The sequence below is a fragment of the Gymnoscopelus microlampas genome, assembly GCF_963454915.1.
Source record: "Gymnoscopelus microlampas genome assembly, chromosome: 17".
Classification (NCBI taxonomy): Eukaryota; Metazoa; Chordata; class Actinopteri; order Myctophiformes; family Myctophidae; genus Gymnoscopelus; species Gymnoscopelus microlampas.
The window spans coordinates 24,772,084-24,797,083 of NC_139954.1; the positions used below are offsets into that span (position 1 = coordinate 24,772,084).

Here is a 25,000-nt window from a genome sequence, read left to right on the forward strand (position 1 = left end):
CCCCATTTTGTGGTTCCACATATAGAAAGCCCATTCATTCAGCCCATAGTGGTTTCCGAAAAATATGTATTTATATACATTATTTTAAGCCTGGAACCAAGCCATCCAGACTCCTGGTGAATCATGACCATAAAACATTTGATTCTGTGTAAACACATATTTGAAAACCGCAAAAAAGGCTAGTTATTAAATATAGTATAGAATATAATAAAAAATGCAAATCATTTTTGAAACATTCTAACAACACAAATCTAGTACGGGTCTCCCTGGCACAAAACATTTTCAGATGGGGGTTAGGGGACAAATACATATTAATTTTGGGGTCCATGACATGAAAATATTTGAAAACCACTGGTTAAAATAATTTAAAGTTAAAATTGTGAAGCAAGCCCAAATGAGCAACTAAGCCCAAGAAACCACAACCCACACAACCAAATTGTACAAGCAAAAATAAGCTCAAAGTACGTTTGTTCTAAGCTGGTCCACCTGGCTCTCATTGGCTCTCATTGGCTCTCATTGACTCTCATGACGTAGATGTTCGTACCTTCTTTTTATATACCTTGGTGTAATGCAGGTTATCAGTTGCCAGATTTTGCAAAAGAAACAAGCGGCTGTGTCGATAAAAACAAGCCCAAAAGAAGCAACTAGGCTAATTCTTTTCCACTTTTACATCGGCTGTTTGAAAATAGCAGATCAACAAGCTCACAACGTGTCACATCATGACACGTTGTGAGCTTGAAGATCTGCTATTTTCAAAAAATATTTGGAAAAAAAGTAAAATATTCAGTTTAAAAAAAAAAAACATTTTATCAACACAAATCTTGTATGGGGGTCCCTGGCACCCCATATTTTCAGATGTGGGTCTGCGACAAATACATATTAATCTGGGGGTCCTTGACATGAAAGAAATGTGGGAACCACTGGTTTAAAAAACATTAGAAAGCCCAATGAAGTGACTACAATTTAAAAAATAAATAAATAAAATGCTCATTTATAAGCAGACATGGCAACACGGGTAACAGCGTATTAGGAGCTCCCAGTGCCATCTATTAGAGAGTTACGCCAACTCCGTTCACTTCTTCGGGCCAGGTCTTCTACATACACATACATTGGCGAATAGTGACAAATCCCTAAACCGGAAGTTAATGGAATGCATTGAAGTCGACGGCTCCTTGTCACTATTTCCAGCTACATGAACCACGTGACCGACGCTGTTTCTGACCCCTCATTGGCGCAACTCTCTAATAGAAGGCTCTGGGAGCTCCTTAGATCTTGCCGTCCTTTGCGGTGACATCAAAGCGTGACGTTGCTGTTCTCCACTCTGATTTGAGTACTCCAATTGCCGCGCGAGCGCTCTCCTCCTCCCATACACACACACACACACACACACACACACACACACACACACACACACACACACACACACACACACACACACACACATTTGGAAGTAATAAAAGACTCTTATAGTGGAATAAACAACTCATAATATAACTTTACTCGACATAGACGTCGAGTGTCAGCTAAAACACACTATGTGAGCAGATTGTGGAAAGAGAAGTGAATTATCTCGGGAGGCATGCGTTAATCCGACAGACCTTTTCTCCGACTATGTGGCATCCGCGTGCGGTATTGCACCCAATTATCTCTCCATCCATCAAACAGGTGAGTTTTACTGCAGGTGTGTGTTAGCTTAGTGTCAACCTTTCCCATGTCAAGGACCCCCAAATTGACACTTATTAGCCCGCGGACACTCATTTGAAAAGATATGCCAGGACCCCCATAAGAGAAGATTGTTTACAGCTCTAGCAGTGATTCTCAACCATTTTAATTTCAAGGACCCCTAGTTTGACATGCATTTAGGCTACGGACCCCCATTTAATGAAATTTCTATCTCTGGGTCCGTAATTTATATTGTAAAGTCAATGTTAATTTGAGAGTGTACAAAATGGAACCAAATGGACCCGGTTCCATTTGTACACCCTCAGAGTTGCAGACCCATAAGGGTCCCATTTGGTTCCTAACTATCCATCATGTAGCTGGGGACCCCCTAGAACTCCCTCAAGGACCCCTGGGGGTCAACGGACCCCACTTTTCATGTCTAGGACCCCAAAATTGACACTTAATAGTGGAAAAAGTACTCAAAGTCTGGAATTCCAAATGTACTTAAGTAAAAGTAAAAACGTATTTGGTATCAAAATGTACTTAAAGTACCACAAATAAAAGTACTAAAATGTTAGAAAATAGCAGATCTACAAGCTCACAACGCGTCGAGAGCTTGTAGATCTGCTATTTTCAAATAGCCTAGGTATAAAATGGGGCTAAAGTGGTTAATGCATGTTTTATAATGTAATGATGTATATCTACAAAGTTACAAGTAACTAAAGATTTCAAATAATTGTAGTACAATATTTGATGGTTTAAGTGGTTACACAGATGCGTTCCCGGTTTTAATGGGTTAAATAAAGGTGCAATAACACATAAAACCCCCTCTTTGCTCTCTCTAGATGGCGAGCAACAGGTCGTGGCACGCCCGCTACCCCGTGCTGACCTACGTGCAGATCATGGTGTTCTTCAACGTGTTCACACCCTCCTCAGTCTGCCCGCCGAAGTGCTGCCGCATCCGCACGCTGGTGATGCAACTACTGCTGGACAAACAGCTGGAGGTACAGTAGCAGCACACACCGTAAAATCAGAAAGTTATAATGGGGCGCTGATGGCCAGGTGGCAAGTACATATCATTGTGGGGGTCCTTTGACATGAGAAAAGTTTGAGAACCACTGATATTATAGCAGGATACGTTTTTAAAAAAAAATGTTAGGATTTAGAATACATTTGTAGGATCCCCCAGAAGCAAAAGATTTGAGTTAAAAATGTTCGGTTTAAAACATATATATATATTAAAAGTTTGGGTTTGGGGTCTAAAAGATTAGGCTCCAAGAAAAGCTTAGGTTCGGGGCCCCAACACATGCTACAAGGCCCCAACTACAAGCTCACAACGCTTCGCACTGTAAGGTGTTGTGAGCTTGTAGATCGGCTATTTAAAAAAATGTTGCCTTTCTTGTAATATTTGACAATTTAGCCAATGTTTGACCATTTTTTATAGTATAGTTGGCTACTTCTGACGCAGTAATGGTTTATTATTTTATTTTTATTTGTCATTTTAGAGGTATTAAAAAGGTCTTAAAAGTCCTTAAATTGTAACTTTAGAAAATGTTCAAATATCCTGTATTCACTTATACTGTATGTTGGTTTGTTTACTGTTGAGTGAGAAAATAATGTTACACAATAAGCTAATCATCTGGGGACCCCCAAAATAATTTGGGTCCCGACCCCCAGTTTGGGAACCATTGTTCTACTACTCAATGCTCAATCTAGGCATTATCATTGTATTGTGTAACTGCTGTTCTACTTTTATGGCAGTAGTATGGCATAATTTACAGTAATACAAACGTTTAAAGGTGGGGTAAGTGATTTTCTTTGGTTAAAATAAGTGTTAGATAGCTCTATATTCTGATAGTAATCATTGCTTTAGAGTGTTTGTTCAGTAACAGGAGTCTCCATGTCTCTCCAGCTCTACAGAAAATGAATTTTCAGGTCAAGATACCAATTTTATCCAATCAGGATAGAGAACTCAGACAGGATACAGATTAATCAATAAGAAGTTTTTTAACCAACTGGCGCCTTTGCTTTTAGAAATGTTTGAAGACTCCTTTCAGCAAGGTAGACTACCACCAACCCTTACTCAAGCCTCTATATCACTTATCCTTAAGAAGGACAAAGATCCAAATTTATGTAGTTCTTATCGCCCCATTTCCCTTCTTAATGTGGATGAAAAGATACTTGCAAAAACCTTGGCTAGTAGACTTGAGACCATAGTACCATCCATAATCTCTGATGACCAAACAGGATTTATAAAAAACCGACAATCATTTACAAACATACGAAGGGTTCTTAATATTATTCACTCCTCGACTTCGCTGGCCAGTCCTGAGGTAGTTATTGCACTCGACGCCGAGAAAGCTTTCGACCGAGTTGAATGGGGTCACTTATTTTTCACTTTAAAAAAGTTTGGATTTGGCGAGAGATTTATTTCCTGGATACGGTTAATCTATACTTTCCCGCAGGCACGAGTGTCCACCAATAACCAACAATCTGACTTTTTTCCACTATCACGTGGCACAAGACAAGGATGTCCGATCTCACCCCTCCTCTTCGCAATAGTCATCGAACCTCTAGCACTTGCTCTTAAGGCTAACAAGCTGTTTACAGGTATTAAAAGAGACGGAATTGAACACAAAGTATCCCTGTACGCAGATGACCTGCTCCTTTTTGTTTCGGACCCAATAAGATGCATTCCACAGATCTTAAGTATTCTCCAACTATTTGGCAGTTTCTCCGGGTACAAGCTGAACGTACAGAAAAGCGAATGCTTTCCTGTTAACCAACCGGCCAAAGTAATACCCCAATCCATAATTCCTTTTAACTTATCTAGCAAGTTCAAATATTTAGGAATTATTATCACTAACTCTATCCCCTCTCTCTGTGAGGAAAACTTTACGGTTCTAACAACAAAAGTAAAAACTGACTTACACCGATGGAACACCTTACCTCTTTCCCTTGCAAGCCGAGTGCAATCGATCAAGATGAATATACTCCCCAGATACCTGTATTTGTTTCAGTGCTTACCCATTTTTTTACCTAAACAGTTTTTTCGACAATTAGACTCATTAATTATGAACTTTATATGGAGCGGGAAGAATCCAAGAATATGTAAACCTCTACTTCAGAGGGAGAGATCAAAGGGGGGACTCGGTTTACCAAATTTTCAGTCTTACTATTGGGCAGCAAATATGTACAAGATCGTACTTTGGATCTCAAATACAGAGGATAGCTGGCTTCAACTAGAATCTAACTCCTGTCATTCCTCGTCCTTAAAAGCTTTAGTATGCAGTAAACTTCCACTCAAACCTAGGCAGCACTCTTCTAACCCTTTTGTTATTTCAACTTTAAAAATCTGGCAACAAATTAGACAACACTTTGGCTGGACCTCTCTATCTCTAGCCACACCGCTATGCAACAACCAACAATTTCAACCCGGAAAAAACGATGGCAGATTCTCCAGCTGGGCTTTACAAGGGCTGTCTTGCCTAGGAGACTTCTATATGGACAACACATTTGCCAGTTTCACACAGCTACGCTCCACATTTAACCTTCAACACTCTGATTTATTCAGATATTTTCAATTTCGTAACTTTGCTAGACACAATACTTTATTATTTCCACAGATTCCACCGGCCTCGGGCACAGACCATATTCTACCAGCTACCCAATTGTCAAAAGGCCACATATCTTTTTTATACGATCTCTTATCGACACCGACCCCTCCCGCTTTGATTAAGATCAAAGCGGGGTGGGAATCCGAACTGGGTATCACTCTGTCAGATACATTTTGGGACACCGCGTTAAAAACTATTAACTCAGCCTCCTCTTGTGCGAGACTATGTCTCATTCAATTCAAGGTACTTCACAGGATACACTATAGCAAAGCTAGACTATCGAGAATATACCCAGATCTTTCTGATGCATGTGACAGATGTTCTCAGGCACCAGCCGATCTGACTCACATGTTCTGGTCATGCCCAAGGCTGACGGAATACTGGAAATCTTTCTTTGATAGTATTTCCGAAATAATAGCAATGAATGTGGATCCATCACCTTACATTTCTATCTTTGGCGTCCCAGAAGAGGGGACCCGAATGAACACCAGACAAAAGAATATAGTTTCATTTGCTTCTTTAATCGCTCGCCGTCGAATCCTCCTCCTATGGAAAAACCAGCTACCCCCTTCAAACGCATCCTGGCTGCGGGATTTAATGTCATTCCTGAAACTTGAAAAGATTAAATTCGCTGTTCGCGGCTCGGTTGAAAACTTTTACAAACAATGGCAGCCTCTCATCTCTCATTTTGATGCATTACAGAACATTCCACTTGATTAGATGGACCATTTGAAATCTGGGGGTGTGGATTGTGAGGTACCTGCAACACACGAGGCGCATGCAACATTTGAGGATGAGTCATTATGCTGTTTTCACTCTTTTCTGTTATCTCTCTTCTTTCTCTTTTCTTTTCTTTCTTTTTTTTTCTCTTCTTTTCCTTTCTTCTGTTCTCAATGCTTTTTCTTCTAGTTTTCCCCTCCCCCTCTTTTAATTTTAAGGGGTGGACAGGTGGGTGGGGAGGTAGGGGAGGGGTACTAGGAAGTAGGAGGATAGCTGAAGGGTACATTTTCTTTGAAAAAATAGAAAAACCACAGGAAAGCACTAACCCTCAAACCACTGGTAAACCTACCGGTAATTGTTACTACGCAAAGACATGATCTATGTAATCACATATAGAATGAACTATGTATTATATTATATATCATGAGCTATGTGTTCACATATGTAAACATGTGATGTGTCATTGCAAACTGTGGAATAAAACTTAAATATAAAAAAAGGATACAGATTAATCAAGTGAAACTGGAAGTGATGACACAAAGAAATGAGCAGACACAATTGGAACTGGAACACTATACAAATTAAATAAATGGGCACTATCTCCTGATTGGCTGAAACTTTGTCACCTACCTGAATTAAAATGTATGTTCTGTTTATTAAAGAGCTGGAGAGACTGGGGGACTCCTGTTACTGAACAAACACACTATCAGAATATAGTGCTTTAGCCTTTTAACAAAACACTTTTTCAACCCAAAAATATCACTTACCCTACCTTTAAGAAAATGTAAAAATGCAATGTTGAAAATATTTTGATGAATCTAAATGGCGTTTTGTTAGTCAATATCTCATCTGCTTTTAGAAGCAATTGAAAATACAAATGATGTTGCGTAGCCTATACTTAGTTGATGCCCCCTAGGGGCACTGTGCTTGAATATCTGTCAGCTCTCTAAGATGATCAAAAGCTTAAGACTTAATGCCACTTTTGTTAAAGGACAACTTTGTTTTTTTACAACCAAGGTTTATATTTTAGCTTGTAATTAAAGTAAATAAAAGGTGAGTGTTATTTTTTTTTCATTTACTGCTTTCTATAGTTATAGCAATTTTTGTGATATTTTTTACAGTGGGCGGGGGCATTCTGTCCGGTGGCTAAATATGCCTTTTTTACACAATAAAAAAGGTCCTGTGGTCTTTGATGGCCAGATGTGAGTTATTGGGGGCTAGAAGAGCTACTGTAAATAATAACTAGAAAAAGTGCTCCTCGGAGCACAACTCTCCGCCAGAAGACTTGTGTTGGTTCGAAGGTCGCGAAGGTCGCTATCCCTCTTGTATATGTAAGTGTCCTATCCATCCTGTCTGGGTAAGTGTCCTCTTCCGTTCATTCTGTTTAAGTGTCCTATCCCTCCTGTCCTATCCGTCCTGTCTATGTAAGTGTCATATCCCTCCCCTATAAGTGTCCTATCTGTCCTATCTGTCCAATAAGACAGATAGGAACAATTGGACCGCGACTACTTGACTACTTCCGGTTCGAAGGTCTGGGAGTGAGCTAGTGGCCGGATTTTCGGTATTGGAATCTGGCTTATCACAGTGACACATGTATTTATAGGTCGCTATCCCTCTTGTATATGTAAGTGTCCTATCCAACCTGTCTGGGTAAGTGTCCTCTTCCGTTCTGTCTGTGTGAGTGTCCTATCCCTCCTGTCTGTATAAGTGTCCTATGTCATATCCCTCCTGTCTATATAAATGTCCTATCTGTCCTATCTGCCAATTATGTACCATGCAGCCATTTCATGGTTCCCGTCTTACCTCACTCTGACAGTGGCGGAGACACTGTCAGAGTGATGCCATGTATATATAGGCCCGGTGGCGTCACTAGCCAATCAGATCACAGTATTCCACGCGTCACGTGAGGCTTGACCAATCGGTGTGTCATGTTTAGAAAGTGAAAACGCAGTGATAACAATACTCTCCTGGCGGAGAGTAATAAAGAAAACGCAGGGTTATTGTGTAGAAAAAGGCATATTTAGACACTGGACAGAATGCCCCCGCCCACTGTAAAAAAGATGGCGAAAATTGCTAAAACTATAGAAAGCAGTAAATGAAAAAAAAAGAACACTCATCTTTTATTTACTTTAATTACAATCTAAAACATAAACCTTGGTTGTAAAAAAACAAAGTTGTCCTTTAACCACTTGAACCCCCAGCATCCCTATTCTGGGGGGAACGTTCAGCAAAAATAGCCGATCTACAAGCTCACAGCGCGTTGTGAGCTTGTAGATTTGCTATTTTTGGCGAATGAATTTGTGTAGAGTGAAAAAAGAGCATACCAAATGCGCTCTTTACAGGTCAGTTTTTATCAAGTATAGAGCGTTTAAGTGGTCCTGAATTTGCATCCTAACAAAAGCTTATTCATCCTAGTGTATGACGGAGGACAATTTCACGATAAATTAAAATCTCTGCGATACGATTATTGTGACAGTTGTGACAGGATACAGTATACGTATACAGTAAACATATTGCCTCAATTCACTGGCTCCCTGTACATTTCAGAATGATTTTTCAATGATATTTCAAGAAATAGCAGATCTACAAGCTCATGTGCCGAGCTTATAGATTTGCTCACTTTAATTAATGTTTGTTTGTCCTTCTTTCTTTCTTTCTTTCTTTCTTTCTTTCTTAGAGTGGAGACAGACTGTGCCGTTGAAAGGCTCAACCCGAGGATGCCCTTAGAGATGGAGATCTCTCTCTATCCATGGATTTGTTTGCATGGGGGATTCCTCCGCGCCAACGGCCCTGGTCTTCGGTGGTCTCCACCGTGGATTGATTGCTGATTGACACAAAATTCCACGACAGTGTGTATGATGTGTCTTCATTGATGCAGAATTCCACGACAGTGTGTATGTGTCTTCGGTGGTCTCCGCCGTCGGCCTCCACTGAAGACCTCGGCCAGCCGGGGGTTTCCTCTGAAGACGACTCTAAGTAGGAACCTCTTTTCCTTTTCCTTTGCTGGATGCTGCAGCTGCTTCATGCTGCAGTTTGTTGGATGCTGCTTGTGGTGTTGGTGTTGGATGCTGATTGTGTCGTATGCGTGCTGATGTGGTTAAAGATGTTGCTCTGCTGCTTTTTTTCCCAGGTATTTTTTTTCAGGTTGTGGAATCAAACGCCGACATTGAATCTACGACTATGTTGGTAGTGTAGTGTTGTGGCTGTTATTTTGTGGCTGTTAGTTGGTGTGTGTAAGAGAGATAATTTGCATTCAATATGTTTTTAGACATAGGCCTCTGTAAATCCAGGCATGAACCTGGTAATTTGGGGGGGGTGGCAGGCGGGCGTTCACACTAATCACATGACGCTGCTACATTTTAATCAATGACGAGCCACATTTTTCATTTAAAAGTTTAATTTCTTGCCCGAAGAAGATCAAGAACATGTCGATGTGTTACAACATACCTGAAATGAGTCAACGAAAAGCACATTTTGAATGATTTCTTCAGTCTTCAGTGAGAAGATGATTGATTTGACAACGCTGGACATCACTTATCATGATGTCTGGGAAATAGTTTTAGGCCAAAAACAAAACACAGAACAAACTAGAAAAAGTGCTTTCCGCCAGGTCAGGTAGGTTATTGTGGCCTCCTGGTGGCGCTAAATGTGAAAAGGGTGCCATTTCTTCTTAGGCCTTGCATGGCAATCGTACTCTGCATTAATGATTTGAGGCATTTTGTTCCAAAAATATGTTTTGCTAAATTAGACCTGCTGGTGGCACTATAACAGGTCAATGTTAAAAGGGTGGCATTTGTTCCTCAACATAGTGTGAATGTGCATGCAAAGTTTATCCTCAATCGGACGCTTTGTTCATGATTTGCGGCATTTTGTTCAAAACAAGCCACTACTGCAAACTTTGGATGTGAATCTCAGCCAATCAGGATGTAATCAGAAAAATCAAACAGATCCGTCTTGATCACATGACTTTAGAGATCATGTGTACCGATTTGCGTGAAATTTGGATAAAATCGGAGTCATATAAAAAAAAGAGTTTTACATAAGTCGGCCTCCTGGTGGCGCTATAAAAGGAAAAATGCAGGCCAATGACCTTTAGGGAGTGCGCATACAAAGTTTTACACAGATCGGTGCATTTATAGATAAAAACACGAATCGGCCTGTTTTAGCGCCACCATGAGGCTGATTTGAAAATTCAAATGGCATTTCTTCCTCGGCCTAGTGGGAATGTGCGTGCAAAATCTCATGGAAACTGCATGCTGTGTTCATGATTTGAGCATATTGTTCAAAACAGGACACTCCTGCAAACGCTGGAAGCCATTTTTAGCCAATCAGGATGGAATCTGAAAAATCTGAAAGACACATTTCCGTTTAATGACAATAGATATACACAATAAGCGTTCTCAAAGTTATTTTGTGCTCTTCAGTAATACCTGAGATGGCAAAATCCAAGTGCTTTGGTTGCAAAATTAAACAAGTCTCCGCCAGGTCAGGTAGATTATTGTGGCCTCCTGGTGGCGCTATAATAGGCCAATGTGAAAAGGGTGGCATTTCTTCTTAGGCCTTGCACGACAATCAGACACTGCATTCATGATTTGAGGCATTTTGTTCCAAAAATGTGGTTTGCTAAATTAGACCTGCTGGTGGCGCTATAACAGGCCAATGTGAAAAGGGTGGCATTTCTTCCTGGGCCAAGTGGGAATGTCTGTGGAAAATGTCATCGCACACTGCGTTCATGATTTGAGGCATTTTGTTCAAAATGAACCAATCCTGCAAACTTTGGAAGCCAATTTTAGCCAATCAGGATGGAATATGGAAAATCAGACAGATCCGTGTTGATCACATGACTATAGAGATACTGTGTACCGATTTGCGTGTTTTTTGGACAAAATCTGTAGGAGTAATAGCAAAAAATGTGTTTTGCAAAAGTCGGCCTCATGGTGGCGCTATGACAGGCTGATCTGAAAAATGTGGGGCAGAGGTTCTGCTGTGGCATCCAGGGAGTGTGTGTGAGCAGTTTCACAGCGACCGGGCCAACGGTGGCGGCAATTAGCTGGTCACAGACAGAAGGACGGACACACGGACGGACGGACGGACGGACGGACGGACGGACGGACGGACGGACGGACGGACGGACGGAGGGTAAAACATACTCTCTGGCCATGCCTTCGGCCTGGCGGAGACAAATATCTATGCTTTGAATAATTTGATTTACAGTACGACAAATGTACGCAATGCAAATTGTGTGAGGCAACAGTCTGGCTCGCGAGACTAATGTATATGCGTTTGATTCCAATCTTACCTTGGAGTTGCACTTGTAGATTGGGTGCGTGATGGTCTCCACAAAGTGGTGCCTCATGCAGCGCTCTGGGTCAGAGTCGCCCAGGTGCGTGTGTCCATTGTCGCTGGCCTTGTTCGTGCTGGCGGCCTGCACCAGGCCCAGTAGGGGGCAGCACACCAGCACCAGCAGAAGGCCAGATGGGGGGCCCAGCGAGGCTGAGGGCCTCATGGTCAGTGTGGGTATATGGATCCTCAGAGGAGATCTCTAGCAGCCCCTGCTGTCTGCACTCTATGTCCCACCTTTCTCTTGATCTGTAGCTCTTTTTTTTGGTTGTCTAGGAGTGCTGTCTCCTCCGCTCTTGCTCTTTGCTGGTGGTGTGGAGAAGGTCTACGGCCGGGGGGCAGTGGGGTGAGGAAAAGGCTGGTGTTGGGGGGTCACCTCACTGATACACTCCATCTCTCTTCATTTGGATCCCAGGACTGTCTGGAGGAGAGGACAGAGGCAGACATCACTAGAGGAATGGGCAGAGAGAGAGAGAGAGAGAGAGAGAGAGAGAGAGAGAGAGAGAGAGAGAGAGAGAGAGAGAGAGAGAGAGAGAGAGAGAGAAAGAGTGTGTGGATGTGTGGATGTGAGTGTAGGATGTAGAATGTAGTATCAGGTAATGTTTTGTCTATTAGTCATTTGTCTGTCCATGTGGAACTCTGGGAGCTGGAGAAGAGATCACACAGTCTTTTGTGTGTGTGTGTGTGTGTGTGTGTGTGTGTGTGTGTGTGTGTGTGTGTGTGCGTGCGTGCGTGCGTGCGTGCGTGCGTGCGTGCGTGCGTGCGTGCGTGCGTGCGTGCGTGCGTGCGTGCGTGCGTGCACGTGGGTGCGTGCATGCAATATAAGCGCATGCCTGTATGTGTCTGTGATCATGTGTTAAAACAAAATAGTGACAGGAAACAAGTTGCAAAACTCTTTTCTACTGCTTTGACAGCTACAGCAATTTACAATTTCATGCAATTTTCATGCACGTGTGTGTGTGTGTGTGTGCGTGCGTGCGTGCGTGCGTGCGTGCGTGCGTACGTGCGTGCGTGCGTGCGTGCACGCACACGTGTGTATGTCACAGGGTCACCGAACCAGCCAGGAGCACGTGGGTGTGTGATGCATGGTGAAACCTGGCTGCCCACTCCCCTCTGTTATTCCCACAATCCCTCCACTCCCACACACGTGTGCATGAATACACACACACACACACACACACACACACACACACACACACACACACACACACACACACACACACACACACACACACACACACACGTGCACACTAGCCCCGGTGCTTTTATTACACAGAGGAGAAACCTAAGTCATGTACAAACAGCCTGCAGCCAGGCCCTTTCCTCTCCCCAGGAATGACTTTTTCATTAAAACAAATCGCTCTCCCAACAAGCCCTCTCACGACCGCAAACCCCGTGCCAGTCCCACCGCATATTTTCATATTTTCATGTGTTGTTGTTTTTTTTTTCTTTTTCAAATCCGTAGTTTTATTGTCCTCCTGACAATAGGGTTCGTGTTAACAGTGGAACTCGGTGCCGGCTGCAGTTACAGAAGCTTAGGCCGGTTTGCTAATAGGGGAATGTGATGTGAAGTAGGAGAGGTATGTGTGTGTGTATGTATGTGCGTGCATGTGTGTGCAAGTGTGTGTGTGTGTGTGTGTGTGTGTGTGTGTGTGTGTGTGTGTGTGTGTGTGTGTGTGTGTGTGTGTGTGTGTGTGTGTACGTGTACGTGTACGTGTGAGTGAGCGTGTGAGTGTGTGCGCGTGCGCGCGTGCATGTATGCGTGCCGGCTCTGGGAATAGGAGTGGAATGCAATATATATGAATATAGAACAGGAGGGTATGTTCAAGCCCCACGATTGGAGATAAAATGTATTACTCATTGCTAACAAGGTCTTTCTGTAAGCGTGTGCATGTGTGGGTGTGTATGTGTATGTGTGGTGTGTGGACAAAAGGTTTTGAACATGTTGAATATGTAGGCTACTAGTTTGAATGTATGTTTTACATACAAATACATTTTGTACATAATCCTGGTGGTACAGTATGTGTGTCTTTCAGGACAAGTACAAGTCCTGGAAGTGTACATGAGAGCTTTAATATCGCTGTCAAGCAGAAATCTTGTACAGTATGTCCAAAACCGATAACTTTCAGGAAATGGTAGCCTTGATACAAGACATATGTCATATATTATGACCGATGACCGTCTTGATCCAAGGCTAAGGAAATGGATAAAAGAACATCCAATGGATCCAATATAGTTATTATTTAGTTTTATTATTTTTATGGTTTAACATTTATAAGATCAACATACAGATTTACAGTGAAAATCTGCTATGTAGCGAAAATAACAGAGTTTACAAGCTCACAACGGGTCGCATCGTAATGTTGTGAGCATGTAAATCGGCTGTTTTTGCAACCTTTCTGCGACACACATACGACAAAGAAAATAGGGCATGAATTTATGAAAAAACATAAAAAGATGAAATGGAGATTAAATGGAGATACAAGGTTTCTGCCCTACAACAAAGATATATGAGTGTGATATTGTGTGTGTGTGTGTGTGTGTGTGTGTGTGTGTGTGTGTGTGTGTGTGTGTGTGTGTGTGTGTGTGTGTGTGTGTGTGTGTGTGTGTGTGTGTGTGTGTGTGTGTGGGTGTGTGTGTGTGTGTGTGTGTGTGTGTGTGTGTGTGTGTGTGTGTGTGTGTGTGTGTGTGTGCCTGTGCGCTAGACGAGGAGTGAGTGCAGGTGAAGGCCGTGGCTCTGTGCCCTGAGTTACTGTGGCAGTAAGTATACTCCAGAGTAAAACACTAGCATGTTTGAACCAGAGGAAATGATCGCACAGGCAAAAAAACCAAGCCCTGCATTGTATCAAAACTCCCCGCTTCTGTATCCATCTTCATTTCTACACGACTCTGCTCTGATTTCCTCATTTGTACCCAAATCACACAACACATCAGGTTCATTCGAAACCTCTAACCCCCCTCTCTCTCTCTATTTCCCTCCCCCATCACCCCCTCGTCCACCCCAGTGTTTTTCTTTCTGCGGGGAATCATTTAGCCTTAACATTCCTCCAGTGAGAAATAGAAGTATCAATTGGCCTGTTAAAATAAATACTCCCTGAGATGTTTAGCTGGCCCAGTGAACATGTGTGCTGCAGGGTTTACACAGCAGACATCCCAGTTGTGCTCTGACCTGCCGGGCTGATTCACACAGCCAGCCTCCATCAGCACCTCCAGCCCTGCCAGCTTTACCTGGCTGAGCTGTGCAACAAACCCGCTGTTATCTCAATCTCTGTTAGCTACAGCGCCATTCGCACCGTTGGCGCTCTTGCCTTCTCGGTTAGCAAAACCCAACATCCTCCTATAGGCTTAATGTTTCTGTAGAACCCCCCCCCCCAGACACCCCGAGTCCGGTCCCAGGTAGTGGTAATACACCTGTAGATTTCATTACCTGTATAAGTCATTATGTTGATACCTACAGATGTCCCTACAGGGAGGACTGAAGCAGGACGAGTGGAGACGTGTAATACAGATCATGACAGATAGGGTTCAGATCCATGCAGGTATGGAATATAGTTTTGAAGTTACTAGTTGTCCACACCCTCAGATTATGGTTTGAGGCAACATGCGGAAGAGCAGAAACAATATGCGGGAAGAGTCCACCCTGCGCCTCCAGAAAAGAGATTTATAAACATATCTGCAAAATCAATTCACATCAAACACGAAACTGACGCCATATCTATGGTTACATGCGGGGAAAAACTTGCTCACCATTTAATCATAAATCACAAATCCACACAAAAAACATGTGTTTTGCTTTAAAAAACAGATTGTGGCCCCACGGCAAAGTAAGACATTGGCAACCTTTACAAACCTAATCACACCAATGACTCACCTAATAAATATCTGTGCAAGGCAAATGGACTGATCTTTCACGGGGGTTGTCATTTTGGGTACACTGCCAGCTCAGCGCGCACATGAGAAGGACTGATTAGCGGTCAGCCGTAGCAAGCCAGACACTCCTATCACATCAGTTTTGATATGCAGCAAACAGAAGACGGTTCGTTATCGTTGTCATCCACCTGCTATGCAGCCGGCCGAGGCAGCCCTGCTGTAACTGGATTGCTATGTGAATATAGCCCCAAAGTTATTTGAGCAGGGGGCATCCCTCAGTACAAGGTGATTACACATTCCTCATTACCGCCTCTATTCGTGACTTGCATACAGGGTTTGAGAGCTGGTGACCTCAAGGCATAGCTACGAATGGCAGCCAGCTCAGATAATGCAGGCTTTAGGGAGATACTAGCATGTGTGTGTGTGTGTGTGTGTGTGTGTGTGTGTGTGTGTGTGTGTGTGTGTGTGTGTGTGTGTGTGTGTGTGTGCGTGTGTGCGTGAGTGCGTGCGTGCGTGCGTGCGTGCGTGCGTGCGTGCGTGCGTGCGTGCGTGCGTGCGTGCGTGCGTGCGTGCGTTTGTGTGCGCTGTGAATCCACATGTTCAAAGAGGCTACCTCCCTTGATCCCTTTAGACGGGACTGAGCAATGCCTATGATTGCTTAGTGTGTGTGTGTGTGTGTGTGTGTGTGTGTGTGTGTGTGTGTGTGTGTGTGTGTGTGTGTGTGTGTGGTGCCTGCCAGCGCTGGTGGGCTGCTGTGTGGAGGTAAATGGGGTCAGGAAGTTTGAGGCAGGGTAAAGGCCATTCTTTGCTCCTCTCTCCCAACTCCCCCACACCTGCCTGGGGATCAGATTTATAGAACCCTGGGTGTCCACAAACAGCAGCTGCATCCTCCCTTTCTCCTCTTGTCTCCTCTTCCTCACTCTGAGCTTGATCTGCCCCCACTCCCCACATTCAATCACACTGTAATGATCAGCGAACCCAGAACGGCTCCCCTCTGTATCTCTCCTGGATCTCATTTGGAATCAATCCCATCGTCCGATTGGGATTCTCTACTCGATTTAGAAAAACAAATCCTCGGCACGTTCCACCTTAAAGTGCACCCTCCCCATCACTCTCTTCATCATATCCTCCTCTCCTATCCTTCCATCTCTCCACCTCTCCATTGCTCCTTCCTTCACCCCTGAGAGAGCTCGACTCCGAACTTCCCCCTCCCCTGGTTTTTACTGCTGAGCTCAGAACTTAAGCCCAGATTGGGGCCTTAGAGGTTTGTCCGAGTGCGTTACAGAGGATTGTTGGATCACGGCTGCCGATATCACCTTGGTTTGTTACTGTTTTCAGTACACCAAGACAGCTATGTTGGCGGCTGAGGCCCAAATGCAGCACAATCATGTCATTCATTTTGAATTACCCGTGAAATTTTCATTTCTATTAAAGTAAACAACTCCGCCACTCTATTTGTATTGTAGGAAATTTACAGCAAGACCAGAGCTGATCCAGCAAACCATCATCGAACAAATTCAAACTTTCCATTAGAAGGAGAGCTTGATTTTTTGGAAAGCAGAACCTCTATTGCCTCTGCTCAGAAAAAAAGGAGTTTGAGAAATGGTGTGACGGTCCAGCGACTTTGGGGTCTGGGAAAGTAAAATGTTGAATCAGGCCATGGTTAATGTCCTAGGTAGAGCAGGAGTGTGTGGCCCAGTGCCAAGGCCTTGGCCCAGTCCACCTACAGCCTTTCCCGCCAAACAGTGCCCTGTTCTGGCCTCACTGAAGAGGGAAACATGTTTACATGGACTGCAATAATCTGGATATTGGCCTTATTCTAAAGAAGATAATATTTTGATGAACCACTTGAGCCCTATTTGTTTTTTAAATAGCGAAAATAGCCAATCTACAAGCTCACATCACGCCGCAATTCATTGTGAGCTTGTAGATCTGCTATTTTACATATTTGTGAACAAGTGACAATTTAAGGGCTTTTAAGACCTTTTTAATATTAAATGAAAAAATAAAAAATACTATTACTGCGTCAAAAGTAATCAACAAACTATACTATAAAACATTTCAAACATTGGCCAAATTGTGAGATGTTACCTGAGAAAGAGGCAAACATTTTAAATAATAATATTTTCACAATATTTATTCAAACAAAATAATGCCTCAACTCCTACAATGCCAAGTGCTTGTCAGGGTGGGGGGTCCCCAGTTCAAATATGATTTTTTTGCGGGGGGTCGCGGCCTGAAAAGTTGAGAACCACTGCTCTAAATTAATTTGGTCAGCTAATCTTTAGAAAAATCCCTATTGTGATGTGTGTGTGCCCATCCAAAACACTTCACAATAACCCTTTCTCTCAAAATGTGTTGTGTTATTAAATGCTACAAAACATCCAATCAGAGTCATACACTGTAATATTCCAATATTTACCTAATTCAAACAACAGTCTGAATAGAAAATTGCTACGTTAACAACATTTTCTGATTAATACGTAGAGTCATTTTTCAAGTTTAGTTGGATTATTGAAGGGGATTTCATACATGTAAACACCTTAATTGAATCATGACTCTATCTGCGTTTTTGCAGCATAATGCAACACATATGGCTTCCTGACAACACATGTTATATCTTCCCTCTTGCCTAGCAGCCTAGAGAGGAAAAGCCTCTGACAAAATTACCGACACTATCCCAGACTTTTTGTGGTTGACAGCTGAAACTTTCAACCCCAAACTCGAGGAATATAATGACATTTTTGGAAGACATTTTGAAAAGGGTGTTAAATCAAATGAAGGAAGAGGACTTTGTGTGATGTCTCAAGGAAGATGCAATAAACAGCTACTACTGTATGTCACTGTGGAGGCAATGTTTTCACTATGCTCTATCTATTAAGCAATTCTTTGTGACAAAAATGCATACACGACCATAAGACCATACATGACCACCACCATGTAAACGGGAACATTTATGGAATAGTTTTATAAGCTACACATGTAAACAGTTTATTCAAAATATTGTCTTATTCAGAATATGGCCAGTAGTCGGAAGTAGTGTCAAATGTAGTGTAGCGTGTGGGGCGAAAAAATAGATACAGTAGCTGTTGCAACTGCAGGAATGAGCTTGTGTAAAAACATATTCCTGGCAAGGATGAGAGGTAGAGGGCAAGTGGGTTTCATTTTGTGGAAGCCTGAAGAACTGAGGGACACTGCCAGGAATGAGTTATCACAACGTGTCCATGTACTACGCAAAGGCCCCCATTATCATGTAAGGAAGTTAAAGCCTGAGTTATACTTGGTTTGCGTGCTGTGTCGCGCACGGGAAATAACAGATGTTGTAGCTTGGCTATTTGTGGTGCGCAACACCGGCGAGCTTCAAGGTATACAACACCCAGAAGAGGACCCTGAGGCACTCTTTGTCCAACATGGCAATGTCTCAACTCTGTCTACCTCAGAGTTCCCCGGTGATGGATATAGATTTACAGGAGAAGAGGTTCAGTCAGGCATTTATATAGCCTCCTCTTTGTCCTTTCATGTAAGGTCCTTTATCGGGTGTGTTGGTATTTAACACTCTACCTATTAGGCTAGGCAGCCAGTAGAAGCTGTCCTTAGGGCCAGATCATGAGCAATCACATATCACAGTCTCAACTAGAAAAAGTTGCTCCTCGGAGGGCAGGTATAGCTTATTTTAGGCCAGCAATGTTTCACGGCACTCAGATGCTGCGTTTTATTTGAGGCATTTTTGTTTAAAACAGGCCACTCCTGCAAACTTTGGAAGCCAATCTTAGCCAATCAAGATGGAATACGAAAAATCGGAAAGTTCCACCGATCGGTCCAACAGTGCCGGTGATAAGCGGCCCCCAGAAATCTGCCTGTTATAGCGCCACCATGAGGCCGATTTGAAAAATGTAGGGTGGCATTTCTTCCTTGGCCTAGTGGAGATGTGCGTGCAACGTTTCACAGCATTCGGACACTGCGTTCAGACAGATCCGTCTTGATCACATACTATAGAGTTAATGTGTTTTGCACAATGTTTGGACAAAATCTGTAGGAATAATATAAAAAAGATTGTTTGCCTGGTGGCGCTATAACAGGCCGATGTGAAAGATTTGGGGCAGAGGTTCTGCTCTGGCATCCAGGGAGTGTACGTGCACAGTTTCACGCTGATCAGTCCAACGGTGCTGGAGATTAGCTGCTCACAGACAGACGGAAACACACACACACACATACACACACCCTGTCCGTCCGACGGACGGACGGACAGGGGTGAAAACAGTCTTGGCCATGCCGAGACAATTGCGCATACATTACACATATACCATGTATAGAGACTTGTCAAGATATATAATTATGGCTCAAAGACATCAAAGACAGATCAGATGACTTGACTGAATCAAATATTGCAAATTGTACTACATTTGGTGAGCAAAGCTTAGACAGCATTGCCACAGACAATCACACATCCAACACACACACACACACACATGCACGCGCACACACACTAACACTAGCACACGCACACACACACACACACACACACACACACACACACACACACACACACACACACACACACACACACACACACACACACACACACACACACACACACACACACACACACACACACACAGTCACACACATCAATAACTGCAACAAAAATAAAACCTGGCTTGAGAATATTCGGGGAACCGCGGCATACAACCACAATACAATCCCTCCTTACATACCACATTCCCTCTGGTTTGAGGCTTCAGGACTTTGTGGTTATGAGAAGGTAATACAGAGCTTAGTGTGTGCAGACATTATGCTGTGTTTCCCATGCAGGCGATGGCAGGAGTCATAAGGCTTGCACGCACGCACGCACACACGCACACACACATACTATTTATTCATATATTTTATTTTATTTTTAATCAGTGTTACATCTTCTCTCCACTCATACCTACTGTATATCTGTGTTTCATGCTTACTGGGGTGCTGCTATATCAACTGAATTTCCCTCGGGATAAATAAATAAAGGTCTGTCTGTGTATCTATCTATCTAATCAATCAAATGTCGCATTAATCTTTTAATTACTGGTTTTTGGCAGTTTTAAAGACAAATACCCGAAAATATAATGATCTCCAGACTTCAATTGGCTGTAAAAAAACAACAACGTGGCCACAAGTGTTCGATCTCTCTTTCTCCCTCTCTCTCTCTCTCTCTCTCTCTCTCACACACACACGCACACGCACACGCGCACACACACACACACACACACACACACACACACACACACACACACACACACACACACACACACACACACACACACACACACACACACACACACACACACACACACACACACACACACACACACACACACACACACACACACTCTCACTCTGCCTCTCTCTATCTTCCCCTCTTGGGCACATGCTGTCCAGAAGCAATACACAATTACGACTATGCAAACCGATTACAATAATTGTAATCGGTTTGCAATTATCGTAATCGCAATAATTACAATATTATTTTCACTCTCACTCTCTCGCTCACACACATACACACGTCACAGACAGACGTCACGGGAGGGTAATACACGGCATTGATGGAGAGATTGGCATGTGTGAGAAGTTCTGTGTAGTAATGAAAACAAGGTCAAATGCAAGCTGTGCAATGCCAAGTTGTCCTACCACAAATTAACAACAATGCACGCGCATTTGAAGCATCCAACACAGATGCCTATAAGCAGTGGTGGAAAAAGTACTCAAATGTTTTACTTAAGTAAAAGTATCAATACTGCACTGTAGAAGTACTCTGTTACAAGTAAAAGTCCGGAATTCTAAATTTACTTGAGTAAAAGTACAGAAGTATTGACATCAAAATGTACTCAAAGTACCAAAAGTAAAAGTACAAAAATGTTTGAAAATAGCCGATCTACAAGCTCCCAACGCGTCGCAAAGCGACGCGTTGGGAGCTTGTAGATCTGCTATTTTCAAATAGCCTATGTATAAAATAGGGCTAAAGTGGTTAATGTATGTTTCGTAATATCATAATTTATATCTGAAAAGTAACTAGTAGGCTAACTAAAGTTTTCAAGTAATTGTAGTGGAGTAAAAGTACAATATTTGCCTCTGAGATGTAGTGGAGTAGAAGTAAAAGTACATGTATTTAGTTACTTTCCACCACTGCCTAAAAGAGAGTTCACAACAGCTGTCCAACCATATGGTTGCATCACGTGCAGGTGAAAACACAGCGCCAATCACAAAGAAATTATACACGGCATACATGGCCCTGTCCCATAAAACGTTACCACTCGAATTGAACAGTAGAGGAGAGTGTACATTACAAGATCTGTACAAAAGCTTTAAGGAGCACTTCACCCATATTCATACTATTGGTCCTCACACACCATTCCTCCATTTATGTCTCCTCGCTCTGTCTCAGAGGAGGGCTGTGGACAGTTCAGAAACGTGCCTATCAGTGACATTATTAGTAGGCAGGTTTGGTCATTTCAAACACGATTTCAAACTATTTTTTAAATGTTATGAATGCAAGAACAATGGCTTAAGCATGCTAACTTTCCATCATGAGAAAGGCTGTAGTATTCTGTTAGTATGGAATCCACAACCGATTATGTCATTGTAAGGGAGGTTTCTGAACTGTCCATAGGCCACCAATGAGACGCAGAGTAAGTAGACGGAAGTTGTGACAACTTATAATCAGCATTTATGATGAGCAATTACTGTAGAACAGTATATGAAGATGAGATTGAAAATGGGTGAGGTACTCCTTTAATCAACTGTCATAAAGCTGTCTCTAACCACAGATGCAAGAACAGTACTTACATTTTGATTGATTGCAGGCCAGCTGAGCCAATCAACGTTATGAAGGATTATTCTGACCTGGCTATCATTGCTCGTTATTAATAATGCAATAATGCGTCATTACGCATGCATGGCACATTGGCACACCAAAAGTAAAACATTTAAGACGAAGGGCAAGGCTCACCAAGTACCCTTGGTGAGTAGGCTACTTGAGGATGAACTGAGGCCATGCCAATTTTTCTATGAATTATATTGCTCATTAGTTGAAGCAGATTCCAAATGACATGATTTCTGCAGTGGCTGTGAACTGTGTGCATGTGTTTCGAGCTGTTGATGCACATTTTTTGCTGTGTAAGCACGAACTGTAATGTTATGTTGTTTCTCATTTGTCTGTTTTAGTCATCAGATCATCATCAAACATAAGTCCTATAAATAGACAATCCAAAAGGTATAAATGTTGCTCAGCGAATTTATAGCAGTGTGTGTCCTGAAATTCCCCCATGTCAGTTATTCTGGCTGACAATTCGAAATCCTATCGTGACCTCTATTTGCTTGATAGCTACAGTATCTATCTATCTATCTATCTATCTATCTATCTGTCTGTCTGTCTGTCTGTCTGTCTGTCTGTCTGTCTGTCTGTCTGTCTGTCTGTCTGTCTGTCTGTCTGTCTGTCGGCGAACTGAGGATCTACAGTAGATGGAACTGCAAGAAAAGCACCAGAAGAAAGTGGGATACAAAAACCAATAGAGACCATAACAGAGGAACTACTGTGCTGTATGTCTTCACTATTTGAGTGTTATAGTAATTGTTAAGGCAAACACATCAACAAAACAACACGTTGCTGCATGCCCGGCTGTGTGAGCCAAAGTGCAACAATGACATCTCAAAATGAGCAGTTGAAAAGTGTCACCGCACCGCCTCCTCCAACTGTTGCAGCCATATGCTGTGTCGGTAATATCTCATTCCTACCAAGTTTATCTGCACAATAGGTGTCATTGCCAGTGGGGTGCATCTATATACTGTATATAAATACCCCCCGCCCCAGTGGGGTGCATCTATATACTGTATATAAATACCCCCCGCCCACCTCACGTACTGTATGGGTCTCTATTTCCACGCACGCACGCACGCACGCACGCACCGCACGCACGCACGCACGCACGCACGCACGCACGCACGCACGCACGCACGCACGCACGCACGCACACACACACACACACACACACACACACACACACACACACACACACACACACACACACACACACACACACACACACACACACACCATAGATACACAATAAAATCCCCAGTGTTCATTTGCAACTCAGAGAGTGTTTAATGGAACCAAATGGAACCTTACGGATGCATTTGGTTACATTTGAGCACTCTCTGAGTTAAATGAACACTGTGCTGTGTGCTGTGCTGTGTGCTGTGTGGCGAGGCATTCACGTGGCCGCTCTGCTGGTGCGTGACTGGAAGCATTGCTGGGATGCTGGTGGTGGTCTGGGGTGGACAGGGGAGACAGATCTCTGGAGGGATCTTCCACATTGCCTCCCAGGACGGCCCGGCAGGCAGCTGAGTCCACAGTTGTTGCCCGTGGGACAGGCAGGCCTGTCTGCATAGGCGGTGGCGGCCTGGTCTGTAGACCCCCCCCGCCCCCCCCCCCCCCCAACCCACCCCGACAGGCCTGACCCCATAAACAGGTGCATGGAATGACATCAGACGAGGAGAACTGACAGGTAGCAGTGCGTCACTCTGCGAAATATGTTTTCTACTTTTAGATCGATGCTCATGAATATCTTTCTCCTTTCCTCTCTTCTCCTCCTCCCCTCGACTTCCTCTGTGTCATTAGTATTCATTCGCTCTCGCTCTACCTCTACGTCTGTACCTCTCTCTGCCCAGAGGTTACGTCATTGCTTTCTGTTTGTCGCCTCCCCTCCTCCATCTCACCTCCCTCCATTGTTTCACCAGCTTTTAATAAACTAAAGGGCAGATTCCTGACGGGAGAGCGGGAGGGGGATACACACACACACACACACACATACATGCGCGGGCACACGCTCATGCACACACACGCACACACACGCCACACACACACACACACACACACACACACACACACACACACACACACACACACACACACACACACACACACACACACACACACACACACACACACAGACCTGCTACCCCAACACACACTCACCACTTGGCATGCCGCGTACCAAGCACACCACTGCCACTGCGATGCTGGCGCCAAACCCCAAAAACGCACACACACACACACACACACACACACACACACACACACACACACACACACACACACACACACACACACACACACACACACACACACACACACACACACACACAATCTCGCTCTCTCTGTGTGTCTCTCCCTTTATGCTGTTATTTAAGCCTAATCTATACTTCGTCACATGGCGTGTTGCTCACCAAAAATAACTGATTTTCTGTTATTTTCGGCGAGCGACACCGTCGTGCAGTGAAGTATAAATTAGGCTTCACCCTCCCCACGCCCAGCCTACTAAAAGCTAAGCTCCTCACTAAATATATCCCGCCTGGTAAAGATAAGACAAACAGCGTGGATTTGAGGGCAGTCCACAGCCAATGATAGGCAGCCATGTGAGCCAGGGCTAAGCTTATGTTAGCTTTACAATTTGGGCTTCTCAGAAACACTGGAGACAAAGCCGGAGCATGCAGCGAGAGAGAGAGAAGAAAGCAAACAGATGACATACACACAGCTAGTATGTTCCACATTTCTGCATTAAGTTCTGAGTCTGTGCGTTTCTTCTACTTATCCACCTCTCTTCTGCCTGTTATGTCTACGTGTCTCCATCTGACCTGTTCACATCATGGCGTTAACCTTGCTTTGATATGAGCGGACCTCCTCATCTCCACAGCTCAGTGGTTAAGAGCCTACACACACACACACACACACACACACACACACACACACACAC

General features: G+C 43.4%; 1 protein-coding gene across 1 annotated transcript in view; it reads right to left on the reverse strand.

Moving 5' to 3' along the window:
- ndp (norrin cystine knot growth factor NDP) overlaps positions 1-25,000 on the reverse strand; it is a 35,312-nt gene that overhangs the window by 7,286 nt on the left and 3,026 nt on the right. The window contains exon 2 of the mRNA XM_084083951.1: positions 11,299-11,760. Coding sequence (XP_083940077.1) covers positions 11,299-11,505 — 207 coding nt within the window. The 5' untranslated portion in view covers positions 11,506-11,760. The remainder of the gene's footprint in view (positions 1-11,298; positions 11,761-25,000) is intronic.